The sequence below is a fragment of the Peromyscus californicus genome, unplaced genomic scaffold (assembly GCF_007827085.1).
Source record: "Peromyscus californicus insignis strain IS unplaced genomic scaffold, ASM782708v3 Scaffold_6__1_contigs__length_162567912, whole genome shotgun sequence".
Classification (NCBI taxonomy): Eukaryota; Metazoa; Chordata; class Mammalia; order Rodentia; family Cricetidae; genus Peromyscus; species Peromyscus californicus.
The window spans coordinates 2,593-17,384 of NW_026294584.1; the positions used below are offsets into that span (position 1 = coordinate 2,593).

General features: G+C 38.6%; 1 protein-coding gene across 1 annotated transcript in view; it reads right to left on the bottom strand.

Moving 5' to 3' along the window:
* Positions 1-1,071: 1,071 nt before the first annotated feature.
* Positions 1,072-14,792, bottom strand: part of LOC128098639 (protein enabled homolog) — a 129,601-nt gene continuing 115,880 nt past the window's right edge. The window contains exon 3 of the mRNA XM_052719934.1: positions 1,072-1,342. Coding sequence (XP_052575894.1) covers positions 1,087-1,342 — 256 coding nt within the window. The 3' untranslated portion in view covers positions 1,072-1,086. The remainder of the gene's footprint in view (positions 1,343-14,792) is intronic.

A 14,792-nucleotide genomic window follows, 5' to 3' on the forward strand; every position in this document is an offset into this window, starting at 1 on the left:
TTGTTCTGAGCAGACAATATTCCTTAACCAACAGCACAATCGATTGCATTCATTAGATAAGGATAAACTGCTAAGACACTACAGGCCTAGAAATTCACTCAGGGTTTATAGTTTGTTCACATATGCATCTTCTGTCATTTTACCCTTATGTTACACGGAATCTGAATTCCATACTTCAATCTGAAGCAGGTAAACTATCTTACCAACAATGCAGACTCTCAGAATTGCAAGAAATGAAAATCCAAGTGAGCAGGATAGCTAAAGAGAGACTGTAACTTCCTTTTCTTCAAGACCTTCAGATTCCAAACTATACAAAGTACAGCCAGCTTTCTAGCCTCTGGTGTTGTCAATATTCATCACACAACATGCTTGCTGCTTAGGAGTTTTAACTGCACATTTTTGGTCTTAAGAATCAATACAAGAACATTCTACAGCTGAGTGGTGGTGGTGGTGGCGGCGGCGGCGGCGGCCCACGCCTTTAATCCCAGCAATTGGGAGGCAGAACCAAGTGGATCTCTGTGAGTTCAAGGCTAGCCTGGTCTACAGAGCGAGATTCAGGACAGGCACCAAAACTACACAGAGAAACCCTGTATGGGGGGGGGGGGGGGGGGGGGGGGAGAACATTTTACTTCAATAGTTTCTGTGGAATCATAGATGAAAGCAAAACCTACTATGCCACATAACAGCAGAACCAACCCACAGAATGTCTTTTTTTTTTTTTTTTAAGTACAATGCCAGAAAGTCTGTCTCTGTAAACAACATGCACACTTTCTTTCCACAAACAATGAGCAATGCAATGCTACAAAGGGAAGGGAATGTTTCCCTTTTAGCCTAACAGGCAGAAAGCTAAAAGCCAAATACAAAAGTTACAATTAGCTTCTGTCAGGAGCCTGGTACTTCTGCTCCAATGCTCTTCTTAAATGGTTTCTTGTGCTCTTTATATTTAATTGTATCAAATGTGTTTAAGGTGCCTAGAGTATATATGAACATACATATTTTTCTTTCTCTTACAATTTCTATGACATACAATTTCTGGCATCATTCTAATAGTAAATTTAGGAGGCTAATTTAATAAATATCAAGTAGTTACTGCACTAACTCCCCTGGCCCACTCCCCAAGTTACTTGGTAGCCCTACAAGGAAAGCAAGCCCACCCTGCCATTCCACCACATCACCTTTGCAGTAATCTGCGGGGTCCTCCTGCTCCTCATCATCTGATCCCAGAATCTCCTCCTCTGGCTCTGGGGGCACTGGGTCTGGCAGCGGTGGTGGCAGCGGTGGTGGTGGTGGTGGTGGTGGAGGAGGAGGAGGAACTAAAGGAGCTTTCTGCTGAGGCTCTGGCCTGAAACAGCAGGGAAAAAAATTCTATTTACGAAAAGCAAACCATGCATGATAGGCAAATTTGAGTTTCTTAGTATGAGGAAACTAGAACTTGTCACACATTAAGAAGAAATTCCACTCATTAAAGTTAAAGTCATTCCATTCATTTTAATTGAATTCAAACAGTACTTCATCACATTGGCTGACAGGGGGTGGTGACCTTCTCCTTTATTAATGGAGTATTTTTCATAAGCATCTTTTCATTCAGAGATTCAGTATTTTTTCAGACAATGCTATTAAAATTTTATTGTAATGAATAAGCACCTTATCCTATGATGTACAACTTTATAAGAAAGAAAACATCCCGTGGAGATTATTAAAAGGTAAGTATACTCAGCTATCAGCTTATAAAGAAGTTAGTTTTTCTTACTTGAAAAAAATCAGAATTAGCCAGGTGGTGGTGGCACATGCCAGTAGAAGGCAGAAGCAGGTGGATCTCTGAGTTTGAAGACAGCCTAGTCTACAGAGTGAATTCCAGGATAGTCAGAGCTACACAGATAAACCGTGTCTTGAAAAACAAAACAAAACAAAATGAAGGATGAACTTACATAAAAGTTAATTATTACTTCTAATCATGTCCCAATAGAAAACACACAGTATCTCAGTTTGGATGCCAAAGCCTGCCTGGCTGTTAAGCTGTCTTCCTAATGGGACTATGACTGTTTTCCCTGAACTGGCCTCTGCAAGGGGGGTGAAAAGCAACTTTTATGTATCACATTTTAAGATGTTTTATATACAAGTTAAATATATTATTAACATTAATGTCACTCAACTCTTTTTACTTTGTTTAATGTGGCCATCAGAATCTTAAATTACAAGGAAGGTCTACACTGTATTTCTACTGGATGACACTACCCCGTAGATCTCCCTGAAGCAGAGCAGTAGCTTAGCCTCACATTCACACTCCTGCTCACACCAGTGATGACAGTTTCTTCTGAAGCTTTTATTAATGACCTACCTCATGGTAACTGACACTACTTCTCAAATCAATTCACCACAGCAAGTGTAATGTTATGCTTTATGTAACATTATGCTCCAATTATACACCCATACCTGTTACTGCCGTCACACAGGAGAAGGCAGCTGAGTTTCTTCTAGGGAACACACACTGACACATGCCCTAGCACCTGAGGGAAAGCAGGTTTGCCCCTTTCCTTCCTTAGAAACAGGGTCTTATAGAAAAGGCTGGCCTCAAACTTACTATATAGCTGACACTGGCTTTCAACTACTAATCTTCCTGCCCTAGTCTCTCAAATTCTACAATTAGAGCATGCATCACAAACCCAGCTGAGATGGTCTTCTTTTAAAGAATTTCTAAGAGCACTGTAAAGTGTGCTAAAATATCAACTATCTAAAAGATCAAGAGGGACAAGTTATCTCACCAATTACAGGCTTGTGAAGTATATCAAAAGATCAAAAGACAACTTCCTTCTGCCCTAATGAACACAATCAAGAAGCTATTCCAGGGCCAGGCACGATGGCGCACACCTTTAAGCCCAGTGCTTGAGGCAGAGGCAGGTGAGTCTCTGTGAGTTTGAGGATAATCTAGTCTACAGAGCAAGTTCCAGGACAGCCAGGGGTATGTAAAGAGACCCTGTTGAGAGAGAGAGACAGAGACAGACAGAACGTATGAATCTATTTTACAGAAGAAATATTAGAAATACATTAAAAAAAAAAGAGTGGGGAGGAACTAGAAATATTTTCAAAGAGAGTACCAATACAAATGGTTTAAAAACAGAAATCTGCCGGGCGGTGGTGGCGCACGCCTTTAATACCAGCACTCGGGAGGCAGAGCCAGGCGGATCTCTGTGAGTTCGAGGCCAGCCTGGGCTACCAAGTGAGTCCCAGGAAAGGCGCAAAGCTACACAGAGAAACCCTGTCTCGAAAAACAAAAAAAAAAAAAAACCAGAAATCTTTGGAACAAATGATGCCGAGATGAACAAAAGGTGCACAGGGTGGGGGTGGAGCAGGAGAGATTGCTATGTGGTTACTGCTTGCTGCTCTTCCAGGACCAAAACTCAGTTCCTAGCACTCATACTGGGCTGCTCACAACTCTGTAACTCCAGCTCCAGGTGCTCTAACACCTCTTTCAACCTCTGCAAGCACCAAGGCAAGTGGCACATATTCACATAGATGTATAAATAAAAATTAAAATTTTTTTAAAAAGCAGAATGCCCCCCCACACTATTCTAACATGGATTAAAGAGTTAAATGAGTCGGGCGGTGGTGGTACACGCCTTTAATCCCAGCACTCGGGAGGCAGAGGCAGGCAGATCTTTGTGAGTTCAAGTCCAGCCTGGTCTACAGAGCGAGATCCAGGAAAGGCGCAAATCTACACAGAGAAACCCTGTCTTGGAAAAAAAAAAAAAAAAAGTTAAATGAAAGAGCCAGAACTATCAAACTCTCAGAAAAATCTTCATGATCTTGAGTTAAGCATTGCTTTTTACACACAATACCAAAACAAACAAATAAAAGAAAAAGATAAACCATACTTAATCACAATTAAAAATGTTTGAACAGGCAAAATGGCTCAACAAGTAAAAGTACATGCTGCCAAGCCTGGAGACTTCAGTTCAAATCCAAGGACCAATGTGATGGAAGGAGAGAATGGATACTCTGAAATTATCCTCTGACCTTCAAACATACACTGTGGCATGTCATCCTCCCACATTCAATAAATCAATGTAGTAACTTTTTTAAATTTAAGTGTGTGTGTGTGTGTGTGTGTGTGTGTGTGTGTGTGTGTGTGTGTGTGTGTGTGTGTAGAGGATTAGAGGTTAATCTTGAGTTATTCCTTAGAAGTTGTTCACCCTACTCTTTGAGACAGGATCTTTCACTGGGACTTGGGGCTAGCAGATTTAGGACTCCTGTCTTCTCAATACTGTTGGAATTTTAAGCAGTCACTGTCATGCCTGGCTTTCAAAGGAAAAGTTTGTATTTCTCAAAAAACACCATCAAGAAAATAAAGAATCTATTCAATAGGAGGAAATATTTCAAAACTGTATAACTGAAACAAGACATATCCTGAAATATATAAAGAACTCTTAGAACTAAACAAAAAATGACACACTAATATGAAAGTGGGTAAAGAAAGTAAGGATGTATTTCAATTGTAGAGCATTTGTTCATCATCAACAAGGTTCTAAGTTCAATCACAAACACCAAAACAGAGTAGCAGATTAAAATAGATATTTCCAAAATAATATATATATGTATGAATGATCAAAATACAAAAAGATCAATATCATTGTCATTTTGACAGTTTTAATTGTTAACTGTTGTAGAATATTATTTTAAGTTGTATTACTTTTGTTTATGTCACATTTGTTGAACTCTGTGAAGCTGTATTACCATGCCCGTGTAAAACACCTGATAGTCTAATAAAGAGCTGAACAGCCAATAACGAGGCAGGAGAAAGAACAGGTGGGGCTGGCAGGCAAAAAAATTAATAGAAGAAAAAATTGGGGAGGAGAGGAAGGAGGAGCCAGAGAAGGAGGACGACTTTAGAGGCCAGTTACCCAGCTACACAGCAAGCCACAGAGTAAAAAACAAGAAAGGTATACAGGAATTAGAAAAGGAAAATCCCAGAGGCAACAGATAGATGGGATAATTTAAGTTAAGAAAAGCTAGGGTAATTTAAGTTAACAAAAGCTGGCTAGAAATAAGCCAAGGTAAGGCCAGGCATTTATTAAACAAGAATAGGCCTGAGTGATTTATTTGGGAGCTGGGTGGTGGGCCCTCCAAAAGAGTAAAAAATAAACAACAACAGTTAACTTGACAGAATCTAAAATTATCTGGAAAGAGTTTCAACGAGGAACTGTCTATTTCAAACTGGTCTGTGGGTATGTCAGGAAAGGGAGTGTCTTGATCATGTTCATCACTAAAGAAAGACCAAGGCCACTATGGGTGGCACCACTCCCTAGGCAAGAGATCCTGAACTCTGAAGTGTAAAGAGCAAACTGAGCGCTAACAGGCATACTTCCTTTATCTCTCTCCCTGATCCTGTGGATGTGATATGATTAGCTGCTTCAAGTTTCTGCCTTCACTTCCAAGCAACAACGGATTGTAACTTGGAATTGAGAGCTAAAATAAATCCTTTCTCCCTAAGTTGCTTTATGTCAAGGAGTTTTATCATAGCAACAGAAATGAAATTAGAGCAGGAGTTCAGGAAAAGGAAATCAAAATTGCAATGAACTGCCTCCCACACCAAGACAGCTATAATTTTAAAAAATCCAACATTAACAAATGTTAGGGAAGATGAAGACATGGGGCCCACATATACTTCTGGTGAGAATATAACACAGCTATTTTGTACAACATTCTAGAAACTCCTATGAGATTAAAGAGGGGGGGAATAATTGGAGAGATGGATTAGCAGTTAAGAACCCTTGCTGGGCACAGGTGGCACACGCCTTTAATCCCAGCACTCGGAGGCAGAGCCAGGCGGATCTCTGTGAGTTCGAGGCCAGCCTGGGCTACCAAGTGAGTTCCAGAAAAGGCGCAAAGCTACACAGAGAAACCCTGTCTTGAAAAACCAAAAAAAAAAAAAAAAAAAAAAAAAAAAAAGAACCCTGGCTGTTCTTAACAGAGGAACCAGGTTCAGTTCTCAGCAACCACATAGCAGCTCATAACTTCAACTCCAGTCCCAGAGGATCTAATGCCCCCTATTGGCTTTTGTAGACACTGCACACTGGTGCGCAGACATGCATATAGACAAAACACCTATACCCATAAAAATAACAAAATGTTCAAAACTATTAAAAATTCATAAAAAGATTAAATAGGGCTGATGAAAAGGCTAAGTGGGTAAAGCACTCACCACCAATCTGATGGCCTGGGTTTGACCCCCGAGACCATATGATGGAAGGAGAGAATCAACTCTACAAGCTTTGCTCTTACCTACACACACACAACACACACCACACACACATACACACACACACACACACACACACACACACACACACACACACACAACATCATCACCTCCAATCAATTAATCCTTTGATTAAGTAATTTTTAAAAAGCTTAAACATCATTAATATATGATTTAACAATTCCGCTCCTAGGTATATACAGAAATTAAGTATCTCCACACAAAATCTTGTCCAGGGTGTTCTCAGTGGTATTATTATCCATAGTCAACAAAGTGCAGAATCAATACAAATGTCTATCAACTGGTAAACAGATAACATGTGGTACAGATTTACAATAAACTATTATTCCAAAATAATAAGAAATAAATGCTACGGAGTGCATAGCCTTTGATGACAGTCACTGAGACCATAGGTTCTATGATTTCACAGTGAAACAGATATCCAAAATAAACAAAGTTATATAGACAAAATAAATTAGTGCATGCATTAAGTGAGCAAACTATGTGTATTGATTATACTTAAAGGGGCTATTTAAAATATAATACTAGGGCTGGAGGGATGGCTCAGAGGTTAAGAGCACTGACTGTTCTTCCAGAGGTCCTGAGTTCAATTCCCAGCAACCATATGGTGGCTCACAACCATCTGTAATGAGATCTGGCGCCCTCTTCTGTATACATAATAAATAGATAGATAGATAGATAGATAGATAGATAGATAGATAGATAGATAGATAGATACATAGATAGATAGATAGATAGATAGATACATAGATAGATAGATAGATAAATAAATAAAACAAAAAAGCTACATGAAGAAATTCCGTCTTGAAAAAAATAAAAAATAAAAAACATAAAAAATAAATAAAATAAAATATAAAATTATATAAAGCTACATAATTTATTTGAATTTTATATTATATATTAGTAAAGTGTATGTGTCCAAAAGAAAATTTAGAAATAGCTATATTTAGATTTCACAACTTGTATGCTCTTACAATTGACCAGCTACATTCTCAGTGAAAAACATTATGCAGTTCTCTAAACCACAGAGTGAAATGCTAGTCAATAGTACAAGGTTTATACAAAGCACTAGAAACATGTTCTTATATAAGAAAGAGTACGGGGTTGGGGATTTAGTTCAGTGGTAGAGCACTTGCCTAGCAAGCACAAGGCCCTGGGTTCGGTCCTCAGCTCGGGGGGAAAAAAAAAAAAAAAAAAGAAAGAAAAAAAGAAAGAGTACATTTCAGTTAAAGGAACAGAACATTTGAAAAGTAGAGTTCCCACTAGACACTTAATTTTTTCAAAGAACTATATTGCATATTACTTAAAAAGTATACTAATCACTACTCCATATAGGACCTTTGAAAATGTGGTTTGAAAAACTAAACATTTCTTTTGACACTAGAACTGCCTCACTGCACTCGTCAACTCCATGCTGTATTCTGCAGGTACATTTGCTCTAATAGAGGAAGGACCTGAGTCACTCCTACAAAATGTACATGCACTCTAAGTCCCATGGGACTAGAAGGCCAGACAGGAATCTCCAGCTCCTTCCAGTTCACACTTTTCCTTGTCTTTCTCTTTTAGCAGAGAAACTGACAAGTGAACTGTACACCTGGCAGGGAAAAAAAGTTTTTCTTTACAGCTTAGATGGCAACTACTATAAATTTAGAAAATAACATTCAATAAGTCTTCAATTAAAATTCAAAGAGGAGTTCCAGATGAATTTCTTCAGGTAGTATTAATAGTTCAGCAAAAGCTCATATAAAATAAAACCTTAATCACTCTCTTTCTCCTTCTTTACTCTCCACCTCTTAGTGTAATGTTAGCTTATTTCTACTTACAGATGGAATCGATAAATAATACATGCACATTTTTCCCAAATAACTTGTTTGAAATGTTATATGTTAACACTAGGTAAAGATACAAGCTAGGCAGGGAAAAAAGATGATTTCATTTATTCCTCTCAAATGAAAAACTAATTTCTAAGCTTACTATAAATCAATATATATGTGAAATGTCTGTTGTGGCAGGCAGAAATGTAACATGAGCCCCAGTAGGTCTTACCATGTGAAAACCCTGCTCCTCTGAGAGTGGGTAGTCCTGTGATACAAAATACAACAAAGCTACATGACCAGGGAAGTGTGCACTGGATGGCTTGACTGAATCAGCTCAGACGTTTAAAAAAACAAATAAAAAAACAGTGTTTTCTCTAGCTGGTCACTGGAGGAGCTGAGATATGGTCAAGCTGGCCTGGAAGAAAACAAATATTCATCTGTGAACTGTCAACTAGGGCCACAAAACACAGTAGTGACTGCCAGTAGCATCTATGAGTGACAATAGTCCCTAGGCATCTGCTAGAAGAATAATAGGGCAAAGGACCTCCATTCTGTAAACAAAACAAACATGCTCTGTTAACAATCCTTAAGTTTCAGGAGGTCCTGAGGCTCAGATAAAAACTGCAGACTCAAATGACACCTTAATTTTAGTCCAAGAAGAGAGCAGCCATGCTGTGTACCCTCATCTCCAACATAAATTAAGTTAATGAATGGATATAGTTTGAAGGAGCTGTGTTTAGTTTAATTTGTTACTGCAGCAAAAGAAATAAATACAGCTATCAAGTTCCTCAAAATGTACCAGAGAAGCTCATGTAGAAATAGTAGGTCTTATCTCAAGAGGAAGGCTGGAGTTTGTTTAACACAAAGGAAATGGCAAAAGGATCTCAGCTGAGTAAGCAAGAATGAAAGTAGGTTCTCGTTTTAGACATGGGCAGATTTAAAAACAAAAACAAAAGCTCTCCTCAAGTCCAAGCAGAAAAAGAATAATTAGTTTCATATTTAAAAAATACTAGTCTGCCTATTGCCTAAGATGGCATTATTTCCTAGCAGGTGTCAGCAAATCAGACTTGCTTCCCAGCTCTCTATATTTCAGTCTCCATGGTGGTTCGTTTAGGAGCTGGAGAGATGGTTCAGCAATTAAGAGCACTGGATGCTCTTTCAGAAGAGCCCGGTTCAATTCCCAGCACCTATATACTGGCTCACAGCAGCTGAGGGATCTAACACCCTCTTCTGGCCTCCAAAGGCACTACATACACATATATGCAAGCAAAGCACCCATAAACATAAAATAAATAATAATTTAAAATAATTTAGCACATGCCTTTAATCCCAGCACTTGGAAGGCAGAGGCAGGTGGATCTCTGAGTTCGAACCAGCCTGGTCTACAGAGGAAGTTCCAGGACAGCAAGGGCTACACAGAGAAACCATGTCTCCCCAACCCAACCCAACCCACCTACAATACTGCTTGATCAACTGAGTTACTAGGTAAGTTAGGACTAGAGAGGTTCTTTCATCAGAGAATAAGTGAAACTGGTATGTAAAAGGGGTGAAAAAGACAAAATTAGTGGGGGAAAGCTGGAACTGTTAAGTACAGAAAGCATGATAAAAACCTGAACTACACTTCATTGGCTGAAGGTGGGCACTGGTCTCTCTCACCTGTGTACTAAGAGAGAGGATGCAAATTTGAGGCTTGAAAAGAAAGGAAACTTCTGCTTTAGCTTACTTAAGTTTGGAGGGCAGATGGATTGCTCAGTAGCACAGAATACAGTGGGCATTGTTTGATATGTAGATATTTAGAGAACATGTGTGTACCAAAAAGAAAACAGCAAAAGAATTCAAGTAAGATCAACTTTTACATTGGGATAAGACATAAAGAGCAAGCAAACAAAGAACCTGTATGCTTTCTTCTGCTTGTGAGGAATCTGAAGTTGCTGCATGAAGGAAGGGTACAGTGCTACCAAAAAGTTTATTGAAATCTATCCTAAAGTAATCTGCTGTATTTTAATCCCAGCACTCAGGAGGCAAAGACAGGTGTATCTCTGAGTTCCAGGCCAGCCTGGTCTACAGAGTGAGTTCCAAGATAGCCAGGAACTACACAGAGAAGCCCTGTCTCAAAAAGCAATGGGAAAGAAAGAAAAGGTAAGAGGAAGGAGAAGGGAAAGGGAAGGAAAGAAATCTACCTGCTGTAAATACAAATGACTGTTTCACACTATTCAGAAAATAATACAAGATATGCCACTTTGAACAAAACTTCTGCAAACAAACTCTCATAAGACTTAAACCTAAAGGCATCTACAATTACTAATGAAACTACTTCAATGAAATTCAAATATAATTTATTTTCTATTCTCTGAGATAATTCAAAACACACAAAGAAAATAAATGAAATCCTGGTATGGTTTATATAATGTAGTAGCCAGCAAGCACATTAACTGACTAAAACTAAAGATGTAGTTCATTAATCACTCCATCACCATCTCAGGTCATCAAGAGTCACATATTCACTGTTGGCAGCATAGTATGGGCAACACAAAACATTTCTTCCACCAACTTCTGAACAATGATGCTTTAGGAACATTTTTAGCAATGTGTATCTCCTTTGACACATTCGATAATAGGATTAATCTATAAAGAGTTTATAATACTTTTCACTACAGTTTATTTTATATAACTTGAAGTTCTAGACAACACAGTAAAATGGTAAGTAGACAGGATAACCAGTTTAAATCAGATAAAAAATTACAGTACCTAGATATTTTGTGGTTCAGGTCATCTCCTTAATGAAATTTATCCTGATAAACAGTAATACTGGAGCATCGTAATGTCCTTCAACAGAAGAACAGCATTATGACACATTGTGAATCCACACAACAAAACTGCCTGAAGGAATTGGCAAATAAACTAAGCATGGTGGCTCATACCTGTAGTAACAGCAATTGAGAGGTTAAGGCAGGAGGACTGCTGTAAGGTATAGGCCAGACTGGAAATCAAGTGAGACTCTGCCTTTAAAAAAAAAAAGTGGTGATGATACATGCCTTTAAGCTAAGCATTTGCAGGTGGTTCTCTTGAGTTCAAGGCCAGCCTTGTTCTTCATAGTGAGAGCCAGGACTACAAAGAGAAAGCCTGTCTCAAAAAAAAAAAAAAAAAAGACTGAAGCAATATTAAATATTTAAAATATTAAAACAAAAATTCCATTTACAATGACATTAAAAAATTAAATGCTTAGGAATAAGCTTAGCCAGGCAGTGGTGGTGCACTCCTTTAATCCCAGCACTCGGAAGGCAGATTCAGGCGGATCTCTGTGATTTCGAGGCCAGCCTGGGCTACAGAGTGAGTTCCAGGAAAGGCACAAAGCTACACAGAGAAACCCTGTCTTGGGGGGGGGGGGGGGGAGGGAGAAAGAAAGAAAGAAAAGAAGCTTAATGAAAGAAGTTCAAAGCATAGTATGAAGACTATTAAGACTATTATAGAAAACCTAAATAAACAGAAGGTCATCTCATTTCTTGGATTAGAGAATTAATACTGTTAAAATGACAATACATCCCAAGAGATCTATGAATTCAATGTAACCTCTACCAAAATCCCAGATGCCTTCTTTTCAAAAGCTGATCCTCTGTGCTAGGCTTCAAACAGAAATACAACATTCTACAACAGTCAACAAATGCTGGAAAAGCAGAGCTAGAGCTCTCATACTTTCCATTTCAAAACTTAGAGCAAAACAACAATGATCAAGGCAGTGTGTTATGGAGCAAGGAATGGACATATGGATCAATACCATCGAAATGGAAGTTCTGAAGTAAAATCTCACTATAAACTGACTTTTAACAAGGGTGCCAGGATCATTCACATAGGGAAAGAAGAGTCTGTTCAACAAATAGTGATATGACAACTGGGTATATACATACAAAAGAATAAAGCTGATTCCCAAGCTTTCATCAGACACAAATACTAGCTGATAATGGAGCAAAGTGCTAAAAACATTAGCTTAACTGTGAAACTCCTAGGAAAAATTGTCTCCACTATTTATAGTGAGAAAAATAAAAATTAAGCCTCAATGATAGCACTTCACACCCACAAGAATAGAAATAATAAAGATGGAAAATGGATTGAGGAGGATGTGCAAAAATGGGAAATGGAGATTTCCCAAAAGGCTGAACTGTTCCCATAAACCTCAGCAACTTCAATTGATGTATGGCCTCCAAAAGTGAAAGCTCATTTCCACATAAAAAACTGCACATAAATGCAGTTTTTTATGTGGAAATGAGGAACATTCCCCAAACCATTTTGGTGCTGAAGATGAGACACAGAGCCCCATACATATAAAGAATTTGCATTCTCAGCCACTGCATTATAAGCCTACCCCTATTATTCATCATGGCCAGAAGAGCAAACCAGACAGTATCAATACCATGATAAATAAAATAATCACATTAAATAAAATGATAGTATGCTCATTAAGTTGGACTTAGCAAGAAAAGGAGTGCTGACAGATGTTACAATGTGTAATGTATGAGTCTTGAAAATATTATACTAACATCAAACAAACTACTAACCAAAGACAATTCTCCTAAAACTGAGTGGGGTAGACATGGTTACTCAACTATATGGAGTTTCTTTGTAGGCTCAAGATTTCTCAGAAGGAGACATTATATAACTTCACACATATGTTGTATAATATTATAAATATTTTTATATCTGTATATATATGAAATCTCACATACATATATAATATATATAATGCCTAGAATAAACAAATTTATAGAGACAAGTAGATTAGTTGCTACTTAAGGCTGAAAAGGTGGGGGAAATAAAGGTGATTTACCCAACTATATGGAGTTTTGGAGGGTTTGATCATTGCACAGTTGATGGCAAAACTGAGTATGTCTTCATTATTTTAAATGAAGAAAATTCAATATAAATCACCCTAATAAAACTGTTACACAGTGGGCTGGAGAGATGGCTCAGGGGTTAAGAGCACTGGCTGCTCTTCCAAAGTTCATGAGTTCAATTCCCAGCAACCACAAGTTGGCTTACAACCACCTATAATGAGATCTGCTGCCCTCTTCTTTTATGCAAGCAGAACACTGTATACATAATAAATAAATCTTAAAAAAAAACTGTTACACAATAACAAAATAGTTGCTCATGTATTATTAATAAAAATAAACAGAGCACTATACATTGCATGTTATTTGCTGTACACAAAGACACAGAGTGGCACACACAAAAATACCTGGATGGAGGAACAAGCAGCAAGCAGCACCGGTTCTCTCCAAGGAGGAATTATTAACTTTTCAAGAATTCTCTATGGTCCATTCATACGTTTTCAATTTAGAAACAAATTATTAATTTATACGAAAAGGAAAGAAACCCAAGGAAAAGGCTAGGGGTGGCTCAATCAACAAGTGTGAGGACTTGAGTGTGGCTGTCCAGCACTCGTGGGAAGGGCCAGGAGGGGTGATGCTCTCCCTGTGCTCCTGGTGCTGGAAAAACCCAGGAGCCCTCAAGCCTGCTAGTCTTTGCAAATCAGTGAGTTCCAGATTCAGTCAGAAACACTTCTCCAAAAATGAGGTAGAGAGGCTGAGGAGAAAGCTCAGTGGTTAAAATGCTTGCTGCACAAGCATGAGGACAGGAGCTGGCATCCCCAGATGCCAGGCAAAAGATGGGCAGAACACACATCTGTAATCCCAGTGCTGGGAAAGGGAGACAGTAGGACCCCAGGCTCTTGTTGACAGCCAAATGATACAGAAGACTTCAAATTCAAGGAAACCTTGTTTCAGAAAAGGAAGATCAAGATGGCAAGATAGCTCAGCCAGTAAAGGTACTTGTCCCCAAGCCTTACAACCTGAGTTCAGTCCCTAGAATCCATGTTGGAGGAGAGAACCAACTCCTTTAAGTTGTCATCTGACCACTACATGAAAACCATGGCATGTACTTGTACACACACACACACACACACACACACACACACACACACACACACACACACACACACACACACTTTCCTCTCTCTCTCTCTCCTCTCAATGAATGAATGAATCAATCAATCAATCAATGAAATAATTATTTTAATGTCATGGAGAAACAGCTGATTGAGGAAAACATCCTAACAGCAACCTCTAACTTCCACAAATGTTCTCAAAGACGACTGCACACCTGTGTACACACAACATCTATCTCACAAATACAGCAAACAAACCAAAAAATATTAATAAGGTGGAAAATAATAAAAGGAGACATTTGAAATCAACCTGTAGCCTCCATATGTGGCTACATGAAACCCAAACCTTGATGGAAGCACTTGAAACTGAGCTATACCTTCAGATCACACAATTCCAACTTTTAAATCAAGTGTAGGTTTGAAGACCACACTTGAGTTAGCACTAATGTCAACCTTACCAAAGAAATTGAATATAAGTTTCTGAGTTGCAAATGAACATTATTATTCCAGCTGGAGAGGGTGAACACATAAGAACCCATCGGAAAACCATTTTCCAAGGACGCATCAACATGAGCAGGCTGAGATTCTAGCTACACAAGCCCCAGAATGAACCCTCTCCTGCCACCAGCCAACAAAAATATACTCAGAATACAATCTGTATTTCGTCGAGCTAAGGAACAAGCAGGAGCTTCCCCTGCAAACTGCAATCCCAAACCTCCCTTGGAAAGAGTTTGTATTTAAATTCACAGCTAACCGA